Source organism: Conger conger, chromosome 7 (genome assembly GCF_963514075.1).
Source record: "Conger conger chromosome 7, fConCon1.1, whole genome shotgun sequence".
In the NCBI taxonomy this organism is placed as follows: Eukaryota; Metazoa; Chordata; class Actinopteri; order Anguilliformes; family Congridae; genus Conger; species Conger conger.
Window position 1 is genome coordinate 4,399,105 of NC_083766.1, and position 17,609 is coordinate 4,416,713.

The window sequence follows — 17,609 nt, forward strand, 5'->3', positions numbered from 1 at the left end:
AGAGAGCAGAACTTCTTAAAGATTCTGAGTCAGTGTTCCAGAACTCCGCCGATTTCATTCCCACCAGCAGTGACTGTGACATCAGCATTACTGTAGAATGCTCAGTTACGAACGTTCTGAATCACATTATTCGTGACCTCACACTGTCCCATCCATCTTCGCAGAATTGCACAATCATCGTTCATCGTCATTTAACAAACGCAAGTCCTTGAGTTCCGGGTGGCAGGCCCCCATCACTCCACCAAACTTGGGTCCAGAACCCAGACCACACGGGACTGATCTAAACACATTAAAACAGTCTAGCGCTGATGGGCCTTCTTCTTCTGCAGGGCCAGAGAAATGCTCAGGCCAGGATCGACCCTATAGTCCCTGTGGTAATGTAGATTCATGTCACATGGGAAATGACTACTCGCTGGTGCATACGTTAATTGTGATGCATATTAACAACTCAACTAGCTTAGGAAAGCACAAACACCTAAACTTGAGGGTTAACAATAATGTTTCAAATTCTTTAATTACTCAAGATGATTTATTTTGTTCCAAAGCAACAGGCTCAATACTGACCCACTAGTGAGAAGCATATTAACAGAATGTCATTTGACATTGTAAACAGACTCCCTTGATTTAGCTTGCAGCCTTACCTCATACTATTAAAAATGCATGTCAGTCACTGCGGACCAACTGGCAAATGTGTGTTGAACACGGATGCCAAGCTCAGAAACCAATTCACCCCTTTCCAAAATAATAAATAATGTACATAAAGATGGTAATTTGACAGTTAAACTCACAATAAAAAACAATTACACAGGAAACAAAACGGCAAATGTGACATGGGTTAAACTACAATATCAAGCATTTTTTGTTCATGGGATAAATCACCAGAATTAGTTATTCTAATAATTTGATCTCAGTTTCTGGTAATCACCATTCATGATCATTTTAAAATGCTTTATTGTGTTTCAAACAATAGACAAAAACCCGTATTTGACCATTTCTAACATTTCAATTAAAATAATACTTCCTTGTTTTATGTGGAAATAAACGTAATTCTCTAACCAAAGCCACAATGTTTACATATATTGCAATCCAGATAGCCAGCATCTGGCATCAATATTTACGTTGTCGCAATCACGTAGCACTTTTGACAATTCTATTTTAAGGAGGTATCATCGAGCCTGCAGAATTAATTCGGCTGTCCTTAGCGGTAGGGGTATTACTGTTGCTAGGTATCGCCAAGTATGCGGGGATATGAGTTTTGAAGCCGACCGCTGCACCAGCGAGTCGCTGCGCGTTCCAGCTACTGTACCGTCCGTCACGTGCTGGCCGACCAGAGCAGACTGTCCCAGACGCGCGTGGCGTATGCTGCAGAGCGCTCGCACTTTGCACTACGTACAGCAACAAATTAAATGTTTTCAACAAGGCTACTACTTACGCCTTGCATGCAACTGTGTTCAGGCAGACGTAGATTGTTCACTAGGTCCCTTCCCACCCCTACAAAACAGCCTTTTTCTGTTGTTTGGTTTTTGTTTTTTTTCAAGTATCCGGTTTGAAACAATTCCTTGGGGAGTTATCGCATTCACTTCATCTGCACAGCCATCTCGCGCAGTGTAAATATAACCAAGATTAACGTTATCCTGCTGCCATTACGAAACAATACACATCTGGCCCGTGTCAGAAAAGGCAATGGGAATGAAGAAATTAAGATTTTAAAACCACCGACCCAAAATGAAACGGAAGAAACCCTTCAAATACCACCATACCCAAGTCCTATCTCCACGCTAACCCCACAGACATAAAGAACCCAAACTGATTAGCCAGCTAGCTAGCGACAGCTACATCACATACCTGTACGAGTGGTCATCTTTTGTGCACTTCGGAGGTGGTGAAAAGGCATTTCTTTTATTAAAAAGTTTCTGAAACAATGTTGGAGGCATTTTGTACCAAAAGGTTCGGTACAGAAATTCCCTTTCTTACCAATCCACAAGCACACCTAGTTCCTTGAAACTAACTCCATTTGTGTCGGAGTCATATGACAGGCATTAGTCACACGAGCTGCTTGGAAACGCCACTGCATTTTTCTGATTGGCCGCTGTACTCGTGCTCCTTTTCTAAATTACGGGATTGGATGTTATTTTTGGCGGAACACCACGTGGTCAATAGAACTGCTGTGTTGATGTTTTGGAGCGCTGCATACGACCCGATACACAACATTTAACACTTGGGAAAACAACAAAGAAAAAGTCGCGAAAGAAATGCAAAAATGTTGCATGCAATCGATTGCATTTTCTTGCAGTGCTGCAGGCTCAATCACTGCGCCACCAATGCCCGAGGTTTTACAAAACAGTCCATGCATTGCGTATAGTGACTGTGTTGCAATGAATTTCAGCAAACCAGACCCGCCAAGGGAGGCAATGAGGCAGTATACATACTCCCATTTATTTTCAACAATTATAATTACAGTTTTAATTAAATTCATTTTACATTTCATTTGAACATCAAACACACAGTACACATTCTCAAAATGCCTGAAATAACTTTTACACTCAAGACTCTGGTCTCGTATCCTTCTGCAATGGGAAGAAGACCTGTCCGTGGAACTGTCTGACCTTGCCATAGTCTTCATAGAAGACGCCTGGAAAACACAGGACATTACATTACAACACCACAAAACAACCCGACGGGAACAGTCAGCTTGGACCTATTACTTCATAAAATTCAGTTTAATTTTACAGTGCTTTTCAAAAGCAAACTGTCCCAAATATGCTTTGCATAGTAACAGAACGGAAGAAAACATATCAGCCCTGAGCCCCCAAATAACATATGAGCATATACTTGAAGACAAAAATACTTTAAGCCAGCAACATGTTTTACTAGCCAGTGAGCAACATGCTTGCAAATGAAACAGAGTTGGAGACCATGAAGAGTTTATATGAATATTTAGTTAACATTGGAAGGACAGTTTAGAAGGGTGGCATTTTGGCAAGATAATATGGTGCATGTTCATGTTCAAAGTCCTCTTGATAGGCCTAAAACCAGCCCTCAGAAAACTGCACAGACTTGCTCTCGAGGGGGATCTACAAGAGGCCAGAGTTTCTTTGAAGTACATTGTGACAATTATTTGTGAAACGTGGTATACAAATTGATTTTGATTTGACTCGTTACGGTGGGAGCGCAAGAGGCACATTTTGAAAGGTGTGTTTTGGAACAGAACCCGGCTAACGGACAGGATTCGGCAGACAGCACGTGGCCTCTCAGTGCAGTTCTCACCTTCCTCGGTGGCAACTCTCTTCAGATGAGAATTGCGGAAGAATGTCTCCCCCTGGTGGAGCAACTGAATCCAGCAGACCTCGTGCAGTTCACTGGCATCGTGAACCTCAGAGTTCATGAACTGCAACACAAATGAGACGGACATAATGGTTGAGTAGAGCGCATAATCTGCCGAACTGGAATGGGCAAACTGGAACGCAGACAGGGGGATGGAGAGGGCAGCATGGCAAATATTCTTAAAACGCGAGACGAATGCTGCATTTTAATTTTAAACAAAACTGCCCCCTACTGGACATCAGTTGTACTGAATTGCTGACAAATGTGAGTACTACTGCATATGAAAATACCGAAGATGGCGTTTAAAAAAAATAAATAAATAATAAATCAATTAAAAAATAAATAAATAAATAAATAAAACCTTCTGCATAGACATTTTCTAAATTACCGACCTTCACATGAACAGGTTCCAGTTGATCAGGCACTGGGAGCTTGAAAATGTAAAAGAACACAAAAATTAATAAAAACGTACTGAATCTGTAGAAACCTACTGTGCAACAGCTTTCTGCAGGCTGGCCACGACAGCCGCCACCCAGTACAGCACACAAATCACCATCTTACTGGCTTTGAGGGAAAAGCATTGGGGAGTTTTCCCCTCGTTCTCTGCAGAAAAGCTTGCTTCTCCGCGCGGTCGGCGAAGTCAAAGAACCTCGCGGGACGTGGTCGCCACGGCAGCGCCCGGGGGTCAACCCCACGGGAGACCGTCCCATCATGCTCCTCTTCAGGGTTCCGTGCGCTGGCGCGGGACCGGACTTCCAGGAGCTGAAGATCGGGGCTCGCCGCCTCAACGCTCACTTCCCGTCTGGCCACTTTGAGTCCGCTATCCTCAGCCCGATGCCCTTCCTGTCTGAGAACAGACTCGTGGAAAGTGACCTTTTTCCTGCATCTCACCGGTCGAGCCCTCTCGATCTGCAGCGGGGAGATCATTTTCACTCAGGACGAATCGGGAAGGGCCATCTCCACAGAGACAGAAGGCTGGTATTTTCTGAACCGAGCAGCGCGTTACCGTACCTTTTTGGGCTGTTTGAATGGCGCGCGCATCACTCTAGCCGGGGGAGATCCTACACGAGACAGTGATTTTAGTTACGACTGTTTAAAGGGAAACCGTGCAGAAATAACAAATGTCAATATTCCAGCCGAAAACGTACATTGTTAATCGGGAGAAGTGAGGAGGAAAAAAAAAAGAAAAAGAAAAAAAAGTTGAATAACTGCCATTACAGTAGTGCACAGCCAATTATTCCATGGTGCCTTTGGTGCGAGACAAACAGGACGCATGTATTTACCCCGTTCCAGGGTCGTCTCATCCTGTTTCCTGGAGACCTCTACAGAAACATAATTAAGACGAAATTCAGGACAGAAGCAGCCACTGCAGCTTTGCATAACTTTAGTGCCAGCAGTCTACAAAGGCAGAAGGTTAAAATAACCACTGAATACATCAATTTACAAGAATGAGAAATGAATTATAATTATTCATTAAGTGGCCAACGTGGGCAGCCTGAAAATGGCCTAAGAGAACATTAATTTGATTGTGAAGGACTGACTACACAGCCCTATCCTTGCTTTCATACATAAAGTACACAAAACCGTTGCATAAAGAACCATTTAATCTGAGGAGATTATTAAAGTATTCCTTCCTGAAAACAGTAGAACGTTCGGACACCAGATGAACTGAAATGTGCTTCGCGAACACAAGGTCTAGCACAGGGATGGGCAACTCCAGTCCTGGAGGGCTGGTGTGTATGCAGGGTTAACTCCAGTCCTGGAGGGCTGGTGTGTATGCAGGGTCAACTCCAGTCCTGGAGGGCTGGTGTGTATGCAGGGTTAACTCCAGTCCTGGAGGGCCGATGTGTTTGCAGGATTAACTCGTCAGCTAATTAGTTATATGCACCATGACCGATTCACTCATAAAATAGACCACAATAAAATGCTACAAGACAAGAACATTTATCAGATGCTGTTTATAGCACAAAAAGTGGCTCTAAATGATCATGTAAATGATTGGGCTAATTACATAATTAAGTTGTCAGAAATTGGTCAGAAATCCAGAAACGGATACGGCCGGCCTTGCCCATCCCTGGTCTGGCAGCTGACGGAGTTACCCAGGATGGAGGACAGGTTAGGCGGCTGTCTCATGTCGATGTCCACTGCATGGCTGAGATCTAGGAGAGTGGAGTTCTTCACGTTCAGCTCCGCCAGCCCCTCCACGGAGAAATCCAGCTCCTCCCCTTCAGAACGCATGTCACAACAGAGCGCACTTGGGATCGTTTCGCCAAAGGCAGAGATTTAGCAGCACCTTTGGCCTTACACCCTACCTGGAGGGCACTTCACAAAGTGGGATTAACGGTATCCCTCGCTTTTGAAACGTCAGGTTGGAAACATCAAGTTATTTTAAAAGACTTACACAAGTTTGGTGGCAAAATCCTTAAACCCACTTCATAAAATCCTCCCAACCAATGAAGTCATTTAGGCGACATAATAATAGCATAACGGCGAGAACAGGCCGTTGAGCCCCGCAATGCCCGCCTTTACATGAACAATAATGATGTGACAAGCTTCCCACACGTCTTCGACTTGTATGATAGGATGTAGGCTATAAGACAAAAACAGCCCTTGGTCAGACATTTCATATGTGACCATTTCAAATAGTTTAGCCAAGTTTAATGTATCGAAGGCCCATGATAATCGGACATCCGCTATTCAATTCATAAACAGCATAGATTACTGCTGTGCGAGAACTACGTTCACGTAATAGCAGAGTATAAATACAATTAGCGTTCTGCACATTAAATTGCAAACGCCATTGGGCTCTTGTACGGCTTCCCTTGACAGGATTTTACTTCAAAGATCAGCACATACCGTCATCTGCCCTCCGGAAAATCTCGGGTGACGGCAGGCTGCTGTCGTGAGAAGTCTGGCCAGGGGGATAAATAGGCGAGCTGGTGCCCAGGCAGTCCAGAAGAAACGAAGACACGCCGGATGGCATAATCATGTCTGGAGGATTGAGAAGCGCCTTGGTGACACTATGGATGAGCTAACAAAGAATCGGATCATAAATTAATGTTATGGAAATACTAACCAGAGGTACCGTCTCGATACGTCGAACCACTTGCATCGCTGCTACTGACAATGTCCTGCATTGCAGACAAGGCCAGGGTTCATACATAATGCTCTCTTTAAAATATTAATGTTGCACTTTATACTTTATGTTGCTAGTAAGACAATGAACAAATAATATGGCACAGCAAGGCAAGATCTGTCTGTCATGGACCTTACTTTCCAATACATGTGAGGTGGTGGATTCCTCCGTTTCTCGGCTGACACGACAGATCTGCCAAGTCAAATATTTCATTAGTTTATCGTATCGTCATTTTCGCCAAAATAAGGTTACACGACCATTATCATTTGCTCGTAAATGGACTCACTCTTGGTTATGATGGTACGGGGACTCGTGTATAGGGGAGAGACCTAAGCTTTCTCTGCGCTCGGAGACAACTTTAACGTTATCTTGTTCTAAAGGCAAAATACAGATGATTTCCTCAATAGCTAGCATGTATTAAAGTAAAAGTCGGATAATGTAGCAAAATCTTGGATTAACTTTACTCCATTCGCTCAGCACACTAAAGGGAAGACTCACACAGCGAGCGCTAAATTACTAACAGAATTGATGTAAAGCGGCTAACTAGCAGTTAGCTAGCTAATCAACTAACTTGTATTGGGAACATTAATTTTCCTTGCTCTTCCTGAAAACTTCGTACAGACACTTGCAGTACTTTTCTGGACAGGCGTGGCCGAGCGGCCTTTTCTGGAAAAAGCAGAACCGACTTTACATCCCGTATCGTTTGACTTTCTGACATTTTGAGAACGACCCATTGAAAAAACAAACAGAACTGCAACTCTTTTGAATTAACGTCAGTCACAGATGTAGTTTAACGGTTATATGGGCTAACGTTAGCTAGCTATAACAGGACCGTAGTTTAGCTAGCCAACTTAATTCAAGCGGAGGTCAAGATTTAAACGAACGATCAAGTAGGCCTGTCTCACTAAAACTAGCCATCCAAACAAACTCTTTAGATATGGTGTTAATGCAGCGGCATGCGATCACTAATGGCAGTTAACATAACTAATTCATTCCTTAATGAATCACTCCAGATTGACTCAGATGTAGATACTGCCCTCCCTTCTTCCCGCCTCTCACACGTGCATTCCATCTGCGATGATGCCGTAAGATTGGGGCTCAACCATAGACCAGTCCTGTAGTGGATGTAGTTAATTTCTTTATCATTGTGGGGAAGTTATATCTGCGTACCAAAACGTTTGGACGATCTTCCCCCAATTTACAGACTAATTAAACTTGTTAAAAATAAACAAAAATTTCTCAGTCAATATGATGTATGCATAGGTGTTTCATTGGTTAAATTTCTATGGTGCTCTTTGACATTTTAAGTTTCACCTGTACATCTACAGTTATTGTAGGTAACTGTATCTAGGCAAGATACCATTTGTACTATTTTGTAGTCTGTATGCCTGTATGTATGCCTAAATTCTGTAGGCTACATGTTGATGTTAAGCCATTAAAAATAAAAATAGACTGTAGAAGACATAGGCTACACCCTTTGCAAATCCAGATATGTGTCTTCTACATATTCAAGGCCATAGAAAGAACTCAAATTCGAAATAAATAACACTTAGAAGTATACATGTGCAACAATAATAGCTTTATTCCTCTCCTGCAGTTTGGTTAGAGAAACTAGATAGGCTACAAACATCGTGCTCTATGGTGCCATTATATACAGTAAATGAAAAATATATGTTTTTCATACCTTTCGCTTCATGCATGTTTTCTCTTGACACATTCACCGGGAACCTTTTTACGCATTTATATTATTTTTACAATAATCCCGGCCGTCCGCTAGCAGTTGGAAAGGTTAGATTTGTTTTACATACAAAATATTTTCAGTCCCTTCTCTTAACTTTACCAGTGTGCTGCACATGCTTACATGTTGGGGTTTCACATATTTGCATGTTTGCTGAAAGTTATGACATGGGCATATCCATTGTGTAACGATATCTTTTTTTAAGCAGATAAAATGTTATATCTGAAAAAGGCATACATTACAAGTGAAATCTTTCCTTCCAAAGATCACGAGTTTGTGGATATTTAGGTTAAACCTTCAGTCTTAATAATATGCAACATTATTATTTTTCCTGAGGTATGGAAGGTATAATTTTCTTTTCAATGAAATACTGTTATGTTTGTAATGTGTAAAGCTGAGTCTTCCTGTAACAGTTTATTATTCAATTGCACGATTGTTTATGCTGGCAATGAGTTTCCCATGGGGATGAATAAAGTTTATCTATGTATCTATCTTTCTATCGATCTATCTACTCAAAATAAAAAAATAAAAAAAGAGAAACCACAACCAGTACCTTATGCTAGCTCCCATTGTGTGTAATGTATGTGTCGTGCAGTAATGCGTAATGTGTCACTGGCCTGAAATTTTACGTTATCTGCAGTTGAATTATACAAATAGGACACTACGATGGCCAAGGGAACCACATTCAAATGTAAATACTGAATGCCATACATAGGGGTCGGCAACCCTGGCTCCTGCAGAGCCGCAGGGTGTGCTGGTTTTTGTTTTCACCTTAATACCAGCAAATGATTCATACCCAAAAAACCAGGTGAGGCCAGTTAACTGAGTAATCGACTGGTTTAATTGCTCAATTAAGTGCTGAGTAACAACAAAAACCAGCACACCCTGCGGCTCTCCAGGAGTCCCAGGGTTGCGGACCCCTGCTCTAGGGTTTGGTGTAGATACACGGTATAGATACAAAAGTGCAATCATTTACCTCCGTAGTGAGTGGGAGTGTTTCAGTGCACCTGTTCTGACACCAGACAGTAAACGGTTCAAACTTTAACCAAACTGAAAGAATAAAACTTTTACTAATTGTTTCTGTGCTTGAGTCCCAGGGATTACAACTGTTGGACGAGTTTAGAGGAAACAATTATTGCTTTTTTTCTTTTCTTTTTTTTTTTTTCCCCTTTCTGGTGTAAGATGGCAAATGTGTGATTCAAATGTTCTTAACTGAACGTTCTAATGATTGATGTAACAATCACTACGGCCCAGTTGACACAAAATGTTCTCACAATGTTATTGGAATGTGTAGTCACCGTTGCCAATGCATAGTGAGAATGTGAGAATTCCCAAAACGTTGTGAGAATGATTTGTGTTGGCTGGGTGGTAATTGGAAGCAATAGAGTTCTAGAACACTGACTTGCTGGTTTTTGAGGGAAACAAAGCATTCCAAAAAACCAAAAGGGTTTAAGAATGCGTAGCCGAGATAAAACGGCACAACAGTGCTTCACTGACAGAATCTTTCACAATGATGGAATAGATGCTCACACTGCTTAAATACTTCCCGCAAAGGTATCCCCATAATTTTTGCATTGCTCGACATGGAAACCTTTCTAAAGAATAAATTAAAATCTTGTATGATTGTTCCAGAGTTTCTCTTTATTTGTCCGACCCATTCTCACCCATCCCTATTGCTGGAAGTATGTGTTACAAGGTGCTGATTCCATCTGACAGCGGATTAAATAATGGTACAATTATTTTCTCACTACACACCAAAAAAAAAAAAAAAAAGAAAGAAAACAAATAAATAAATAAATTAAATAAATAAAAACCCTTTCAATCCATTGCTTAAATATAGTTACATCTAATTTTCTTCAATAGTATGTACATTAAAGTAATACGTCTTTGGGCTCAAAATAAAGTCAAAAAAGCAATTACGAAGGTCTACACAAACCGAACGGTCAAACTCTATGCCTGCATCGTGCCGGAGCTTGCACGCCTCGACTACGTGAGAAAGTCTGGTGGTGTAACAGCTGACTGTGGTGTCTGTTGGCTTTGTGTTAGCAGCCCGGGATGTGCCTTAGCCCCCGCCCCCCCCCCACCGAGGGAGAACGAGGTCTGCTGGGGATCGGAAGAGACCATAGCATGCACTGGCCTTCGCCAGACACAGTCCAGAGTTCACAGTAAAATAAAATAAAAATCTTGCAGATTAAGTACAAATAATTTTTTGTCCTTCTTTTTTTTTGTTTGTTCTTTTTTTTTTGGCCGACAGATGATGAGGTCAATGCAGGCTGTTTTTTTTTTGGCTGTTGCCGCTTTGGGTCAAATTTGTTTCTGTTTTTTTTTGTTTCATGCTCCCATTATCCTCCAGTGTCAGAGGACTTGCTGTGCAGGAAGAACACAAACAGAATAAACTCTTCTTCAGCCATGACCCAGTGAGGATTTACTTATTTTTTTCTCTTTTTTTTTGTTTTTGTTTTGTTTTGATGGGAAGTTAAGGACAGATGGTTAATGTTACAGCAATATTGCTACAGGTCCTAGAAACCAGGTCATTCGTTCGATGGGGTTACATGGAGATGTTGGAGTACAGCTGCTCAATCTCGCCCTTGAAATACTCCTTCAGCTCTGGCCTCTTGGCTTTCAGTGTGGGCGTCAGCAGGCCGTTATTTATGGTGAACATCTCACAATGGATGTAGATGTCTTTGACCTGAAGAAAGACACACGAGAGAAAGTTAGCTGTTAATTATTATTAATTGAACACTTAGATTGTCCATACAAAGCTCAATTTAGTCCAGGACTACGCCTAATCTGTGTATGTGAAACCAACCGGCGACCCTTCACAGGTTTTCCTAATGACAAAGACCCTCCTTTCTGACTGTGATCAAATGGTCATCGCTAAAACGGGACATGATGGCGGACTGACACAATCGCACGAAACCTCACCTGCTCGAACGAGTGGAGGCCACTGGCCTTGCCCAGCTTCACCATGTCATCCATGATGGCCTTCTTCAAGTCCTTCACAACATGAAGACAGCAGGTCTGTTTTTATTTTACATTAATTCAAGAACCAGTTATGGTTCTACTATGTATTTTTGAACGGTGCCACCTAATTTTGTATCGAGAACAGCACTGTACTGTTCTCGATACAAAAGGTAGAAGGTAGAAATGGGTTAATTTAGTATGAAATGAATAACGAATAAAATTCGAAATAGTGACAGTTGAATAAATGTGTACCTTGTTTTTACATAGTTCTCCATAACAGCCCTCAAGCCCCTTTTTCCTGGCCCAGGATGGCATCACCTCAGGATCTGGGACTACAATTCCCACCAGGCAAGACTACAGGAAGACATGGACACTGTCACACACCAAAGGGACGGGCACACTTTCACATGTTATTCTAGGATTGAATCACATCAGGATTCAAAACCAAACAGGAGAGCCGGTTGCTAATCTACTGAAGAAAAAAAAGAAAAAAATAGGGTGGAAACAGGAAATGGTCAATCTACTTGTGCCTTGTCAACCTCGAGCTCCAAATCATCAATTTGAACTTACACTTAAAATGAGACAGGGTGGTTTGAGTATCTCAGAAACTGCTAATCTCCTGGCATTTTCACGCACAACAGTCTCTACCATTTCCACAGAATGGTGCAAAAAACTAAAAACATCCAGTCAAACCTCTAAGTGGATAGGCTACAGGAGCAGAAGGCTTAATACGTCCAAAAAAAAGTAATAAATACCTAATAAAGTGCTCACTGAGTGTATATCCGATATATTTTTATTAGCTATGACTACCTAAGCAGAAGCCTGTACTACATTTGGGCCATGAACATTCTTAGGGAAAGGTACACTATTTGGCAGCAGTGCTGTTAACATACGCATTGAGAGTGTGCAGTGGCACACTATTTGGCAGCCGAGCAGTTAGCATGAAGACGTACGGTACAAATGCAGAAAGCGATTTCATGTACGCCCATGCTGAGAATGTGCAGAACACTACAAGAGCAGCCGTTTCCGGAGCCTTATACACTCCTATATCGTACACTACCTGGCCGGCATCTACATTATAACACTGACTGGCCGTGTCATGAGCTGAACACGTGGCACATGAGCTGCTCAGGTGAGTTACCTGCAGGCTGTCTCCGTGGACGTAGAGCTGGGTGATGGGCTCGCTGCGGATGTAGATATTCTCGATCTTCTCTGGCGAGATGTACTCCCCCTGAGCCAGTTTGAAGATGTGCTTCTTCCGGTCGATGATCTTTAATGTGCCATTCTGCAGGGAGGGGAGACCACCAAACCAGCAGTTCAGGAGGACATAACATTTAACAGGACTGCGCAGTATGACATTTTTATATTCTGAGGGCCCCTAAATTATCTATATTTTCATTTATTCAGCATTTCCCTTCATATTTTCCAGCATTTTAATAATTTTTAAACCCAATTTAATCTTTTGGCATATTGCATTCACGTAACCCTCTCATTGCTACGACATCCTCCACACATTTCAGGTGTAGACAAGCAGAATGCAGGTGTCATGTTGGCCAGCAACACCCACCCCCGCCTTCTTGGGGTCCATACAGGTGGCTGAGGGGCACAGTCAGTAACTGAACATAACATAACGCAACACAACATAAAACAACCTAACATAACATAATATAACATAACATGACCTAACCTAACATAACACAACAAAACACAACACAACACAACACAACATAACATAACATAGCATAACATAATATGACCTAACCTAATCTAACCTACCATAACATAACATAACATGACCTAACCTAACCTACCATAACATAACATAACCTAACCTAACCTAACATAACATGACCTAACCTAACATAACATAACATAACATAACCTAACCTAACCTAACATAACATAACATAACATAACATAACATAACATAACATAACATGACCTAACCTAACCTAACCTAACATAGCATAATATAACATAACATGACCTAACCTAACATAACATAACATAACATAACATAACATAACATAACATAACATAACATAACATAACATAACATAACAAAACATAACATAACTGTAATGATCCTATATTCTGTTTGTTAGTTAATTTGGTATTTTTGTGAATGTATTATTTTTCATATTCATGTCTGGTTTTCCGTTTACACTCGGCTTCCCCTGTGATGTCACTTAGAGTCACTACCCTGTCTGCGTGAATCACTATTCTGGTATTTTCGGAATTTTCTGGTTTCCCACGATTCCTTCTCAGTCTCGCTTTCTTTACATCCTGCTTTTTCTTCATTCATGTTTGTAGATAGCACTACTATACTGATATCGACAAACATAGAATTTGTACGATACTAATTATTTTAACACACTAATATGTTTGTCCAACTAACAAACTAACATTCACTAGTTTTGTGTATTTATAGTTCAATCGCGGAACAAACATATTAACATTCTCTCTGTTTCTGCACTGCTCTGCACTTAGTTAGTCGGTTGGAGCAGATGATTGCACCTTAACTCACCACACCCGGTTACCTAGGTCTCAATAGGGTGCTGATTTTAAGGTGAAAACAAAAACCGGCAGACAGTGCACCAGGTTGTAGGGCAAATACACGGAGTGCATTGGAGTAATCCTCAAATCTGCCCCTTGAATCCAAATCCGGCCCTGGTTTTCCTTTCTCCTGGGTAAGTAACTGAACAGTTAGTGCCACTCACACCCGACTCCCAAGTTAAGGGAGGGTGGAAAACCAGCGGTTCTCAGCCCTGGAGGACTGTGATTTGAGGATCCCTGCTGTATGGATTGCCCTCAGCCCTGTTTCAGAGCAAGTCTCTCAGTTTCAGTCTAAGTGCACGAACACACCACGCTTTGGATAAAGGCCAACCACAGCACCAGGGCTGGTCACTCCCAGTCTTAAATACTCGATGAAGGAAAGGAGACGCACAGGCAGCCATTTTCCAATGTCTCCGGTGTGGAGCCATCCGTCTGGATCCAAGGCTTCGGATGTCTTCTCTGGGTCTTTGAGGTAGCCCTTGAACACGTTGGGTCCCTTCACACACACCTGTAGGGGTGAGAAAGCAGAAGGCTTCAGGTAGACAATAGTGGGTTAGTAAGCTAGTAAGCACGCTAAAGAAAACCCATAGAAAGGCCTAGGAATTACAATCAACGGTCACGTGTCTCGAAACACGGTCATATGATCAAATACAATGCTGCCATCGCATCTGTCTGTTAAGGGATGTACCTAACTTGGCTAGCCTGAGCGACATCCTTCTTCCAAATAGCCCCCCTATTGCTGCAGAAGAAGTTGTCGAGTGCTGCAGGATGTAGCAAGCAAACTCTGCGTTTCGGTTTCTGCCAACAGCCGTTGCCCTGGATCCGGTTGGCAGATAACCTCCAATTAATCGAGGTTATCCGCCTTGTCCTCTATTACTATTATGGTCAGGGTCGATTTGACCATGAACATGAAAGGCCTCATGAGATTTTGACGTAACAGGAGGGTTCAAAGAACTCGAGCAGAACAGATACTGCTGTGACCCTCAGGAAGGTCCCTTACCCTTTAACATCCACTGTCACACTCGCTGGGTCCTGTTTTCATATCTACCTACACTGCTCATATTCTTAGCATTGTTTTCAAAGCGCGTATTCCCGATCTGCACCATGTGCCTTGGCATGTGGCAGGTTATGTGTTAAACAGGCTCAGACCTGTTACATGTTACATAGAATTATTCATGGAAGGTGACACAAATGTCTACAGTAAAGTGGTGCTTATTATTTTTCGATGGTACAGCCACACAAAGATGACACAGCCACCCAGAGCTGGTACAGCCACCCAGAGTTGGTACAGCCACCCAGAGTTGGTATAGCCACCCAGAGTTGGCACGGTCTGGATGTGGCACCAGAGGTATTGGCGTGTAAGGTCATTGCATGGCATTTGACATGGGTTCGGCTCTTCTCACCTCTCCCTCTCCTTTTGAGGCAAAGTAGTTCTTGTCAGCCACGTCCACCAGTTTGATTAGGTTACAGGGCAGAGGCGCTCCAACATGCCCTGGAACAAAACGTTAGAACATTAACAACTGGCAACAAGAACAAGGTTCTCATGATCATTTTCAGTGCGTTAATAGTTTGCGATCTGTCTCGCAGTGCGATTACTCAGGTGCTGAACACACAACGTTTTATCTTTGTTAAAGACATTGAGCAAAATGTAGGGAGAGATTCTTGTTTAATTTCCAGTGTATGTGGAAATAATGTATGCAAAGTTTGTTTGATAAATTACAGCTGGGCCAGCACAAATCCCAATGTTTTAGCAAAGGCTGTGGACAACTAATTCTTTATTAAACTATATAAACACAATTTATTAGGTATTTATTAGAATTCCTTTTTTCAGTGTTGGTGCAAGCCTTGTGGTCAAATCAACTGTAGAATGTAGTGTTACCAGAAGGGGGAGTAGTTTGATCAGGAGAGACATAGTATGCTGACAGAGAGACTATGTTGGCCTGTCTTCCTGTTACAAGAAATGAAGCGATTCTACTAAATGAAACCTAAATCACGTTTTTTGGCATGAAGGCAGATGTTGTCAGTGAAGCTAGGAGAACACCATGCACTGCCAGCTACCAGAAATCAGGCAAATTACAGCAAGTTATTTTTATATTTATGAGTTTATTTTTATATATAGTTTAATCCAATTTTCATCAAATGTAGGAAGAATGAGTCCTAAACTGGACGAGGCCACAGGAAACACCTATGCTGCATATAGAATAATAAAATAACTATACGCCCTACAACCAAAGTCGTAGGAGAAAGGAATTCATCCTTCTCATGACTGACAGCTGCAGGACTAGAGAGGGGTCGGTGTTCTGTGAGAGATACTGAAGGCTGCTAATTCTGATGAATCTCATTTTGCATAACAATGAAGAACAAATTCCTAAAACACAAATATGTGTATGCGGGTGTGTGTGTGTGTGTGTGTGTGGGTGTGTGTATGTTCGTGCGCAGGTGTGTATCTGTGAGATTCTGCATGTGTGTGATGTAACTATCTGTTTGGAAGTGAAAACTCTGATCTCTGATCGCCTTTGTTCCCATTTTGTCTGTGAGCAGACCAGAGGATGTGGCCGAGTCAGGCGGAGAGGGATGAGTTGAGACACGCCGTGTCAGCAGTCCCAGCAAAAACCTCTTAAAGAGGCCTTTCACCCAGACAATTGGCACCGGCCTATTTGTGTTGGTATCAGATGAATGTTGGCATCGTACGATCACAATCGTTGCCATGGAGACGAGCGGCAGGGGCGATGTAATGCGAGGCATCCGGGTTCCGTCGTTGTTTTTGTCTTTTCGTTTCCTGAATGAACCTGAAATACGGCTTCCATTCAGCCTTCACGCGGACGCGACAGAAGCAAATCAAACAAAATATATTTCCTTTGAGTTCATTGAGTTCCTCTTGAGCTCTGCCCCACCTTTTCCTGCAGGCAGGCCTTCCCTTGAATATTTATTTTTGCCTAAAGCACTGCAATGAATGATAACGAGAAGCACTATATAAATGTCATTTATTATTATTATTTTAATTAGTGGTAGTAGTAATATCATTATTATTATTATTATTATTATTATTAACAACCCATATTTCACTAACGACTAAAAATTGACCACAGAGGTAATTTTGTTTGGTGTAGAAAGAAACTTTTTCTTAATAGTATGGTAAGAAAAACCCATGCTGTAGCCTCCTACACTCATACATGAGAAAAATGATCAGCTCGGGGGCGACATGGCTCAGGCAGTAAGAGCAGTCGTCTGGCAGTCAGAGGGTTGCCGGTTCGATCCCCCGACCGGGGGTGTGTGAGTGTGTGTATGAATGGGTGAATGAGAAGCATCAATTGTACAGTGCTTTGGATAAAGGCGCTATATAAATTCCAACCATTTACCATTTAGCTCAACTAACCTGACAAGTGTACCAAAGGAATACTAAGGATACTACTGGGATAATATGATCAGTAGACCACAGAGCTGCAGCCTACCCATCTCCCTGGCGTTGGGGAGAGAAGGAGGAAGAGGAGGAAGAGGAAGGTGGAGCTCACCGGATGTCCAGTCTCCTGGCGTGGTGAAGGTGCAGCCAGCCGTGCACTCGGTCTGCCCGTACGCCTCGTACACCTGGAGTGGGAGAGGAGCATGCTGGGAAATCAGCCTCACCTGAGCAGACAGGCCCAAGGTATGTGCTATTCCCTCAGTGGGGCCTGGAGGAACGGGTTCAGAGCAAGTTGAATGAATAGCGACAGATTAGCGAACTGGTACCGCAGCTACAGATGGATTTGATAAGTACACAGACGAGGTATTGTCACGGCCCCCTGCGTGCATGTAGCGGGCTCTGTCAGGTGCAGTCAGTTACTCCATTATGTTCACCTGCACACAACGATAAAAGGTGGAAGTTGCTGCAGTTTAGAGAGAGGCCTGTGCACC

At 42.4% G+C, this 17,609-nt stretch overlaps 3 protein-coding genes across 5 annotated transcripts in view; all 3 read right to left on the reverse strand.

Moving 5' to 3' along the window:
* The window catches only part of fnip1 (folliculin interacting protein 1), a 40,053-nt gene extending 38,042 nt beyond the window's left edge, over positions 1–2,011 (reverse strand). Inside the window, 1 exon segment of the mRNA XM_061249280.1 lies at positions 1,846–2,011. Within this exon segment, the coding sequence (XP_061105264.1) occupies positions 1,846–1,934 (89 nt within the window). The 5' untranslated portion in view covers positions 1,935–2,011.
* Positions 2,012–2,422: 411 nt separating this feature from the next.
* LOC133133954 (uncharacterized) lies at positions 2,423–7,443 on the reverse strand. 2 transcript variants are annotated; one of them, XM_061250269.1, is made up of 12 exons: positions 7,032–7,443; positions 6,747–6,834; positions 6,598–6,652; positions 6,401–6,455; positions 6,181–6,315; positions 5,424–5,549; positions 4,608–4,646; positions 4,336–4,385; positions 3,886–4,233; positions 3,717–3,755; positions 3,268–3,388; positions 2,423–2,632 (listed from the first exon to the last, which is right to left on the reverse strand). In XM_061250269.1, exons 1-12 carry the CDS (start codon positions 7,192–7,194, stop codon positions 2,544–2,546), a joined length of 1,308 nt encoding a protein of 435 aa, XP_061106253.1. In that variant the 5' UTR covers positions 7,195–7,443; the 3' UTR covers positions 2,423–2,543. The 2 variants fall into 2 exon arrangements, with proteins under 2 accessions (XP_061106253.1, XP_061106254.1); XM_061250270.1 differs by lacking the exon at positions 6,401–6,455 and having other exon boundaries at positions 6,181–6,355.
* A 575-nt stretch (positions 7,444–8,018) lies between these two features.
* Positions 8,019–17,609, reverse strand: part of acsl6 (acyl-CoA synthetase long chain family member 6) — a 42,238-nt gene continuing 32,647 nt past the window's right edge. For both annotated transcript variants that reach the window (XM_061247933.1, XM_061247932.1), the window contains exons 15-21: positions 17,231–17,303; positions 15,122–15,210; positions 14,110–14,226; positions 12,304–12,447; positions 11,415–11,516; positions 11,124–11,195; positions 8,019–10,887 (exon numbers count right to left, since the gene is read on the reverse strand). In XM_061247933.1, coding sequence (XP_061103917.1) covers positions 10,747–10,887; positions 11,124–11,195; positions 11,415–11,516; positions 12,304–12,447; positions 14,110–14,226; positions 15,122–15,210; positions 17,231–17,303 — 738 coding nt within the window. In that variant the 3' untranslated portion in view covers positions 8,019–10,746. The remainder of the gene's footprint in view (positions 10,888–11,123; positions 11,196–11,414; positions 11,517–12,303; positions 12,448–14,109; positions 14,227–15,121; positions 15,211–17,230; positions 17,304–17,609) is intronic.

Excerpts from the sequence above, each read along its gene's own strand:
- LOC133133954 (XM_061250269.1), bottom strand. The coding sequence starts at position 7,194 with ATGGGTCGTTCTCAAAATGTCAGAAAGTCAAACGATACGGGATGTAAA. Across the intron at positions 4,386-4,607 it reads TGAGACGACCCTGGAACGGG|GATCTCCCCCGGCTAGAGTG; the intron begins GTAAATACATGC and ends TGTCTCGTGTAG. Across the intron at positions 2,633-3,267 it reads GAGAGTTGCCACCGAGGAAG|GCGTCTTCTATGAAGACTAT; the intron begins GTGAGAACTGCA and ends TGTGTTTTCCAG.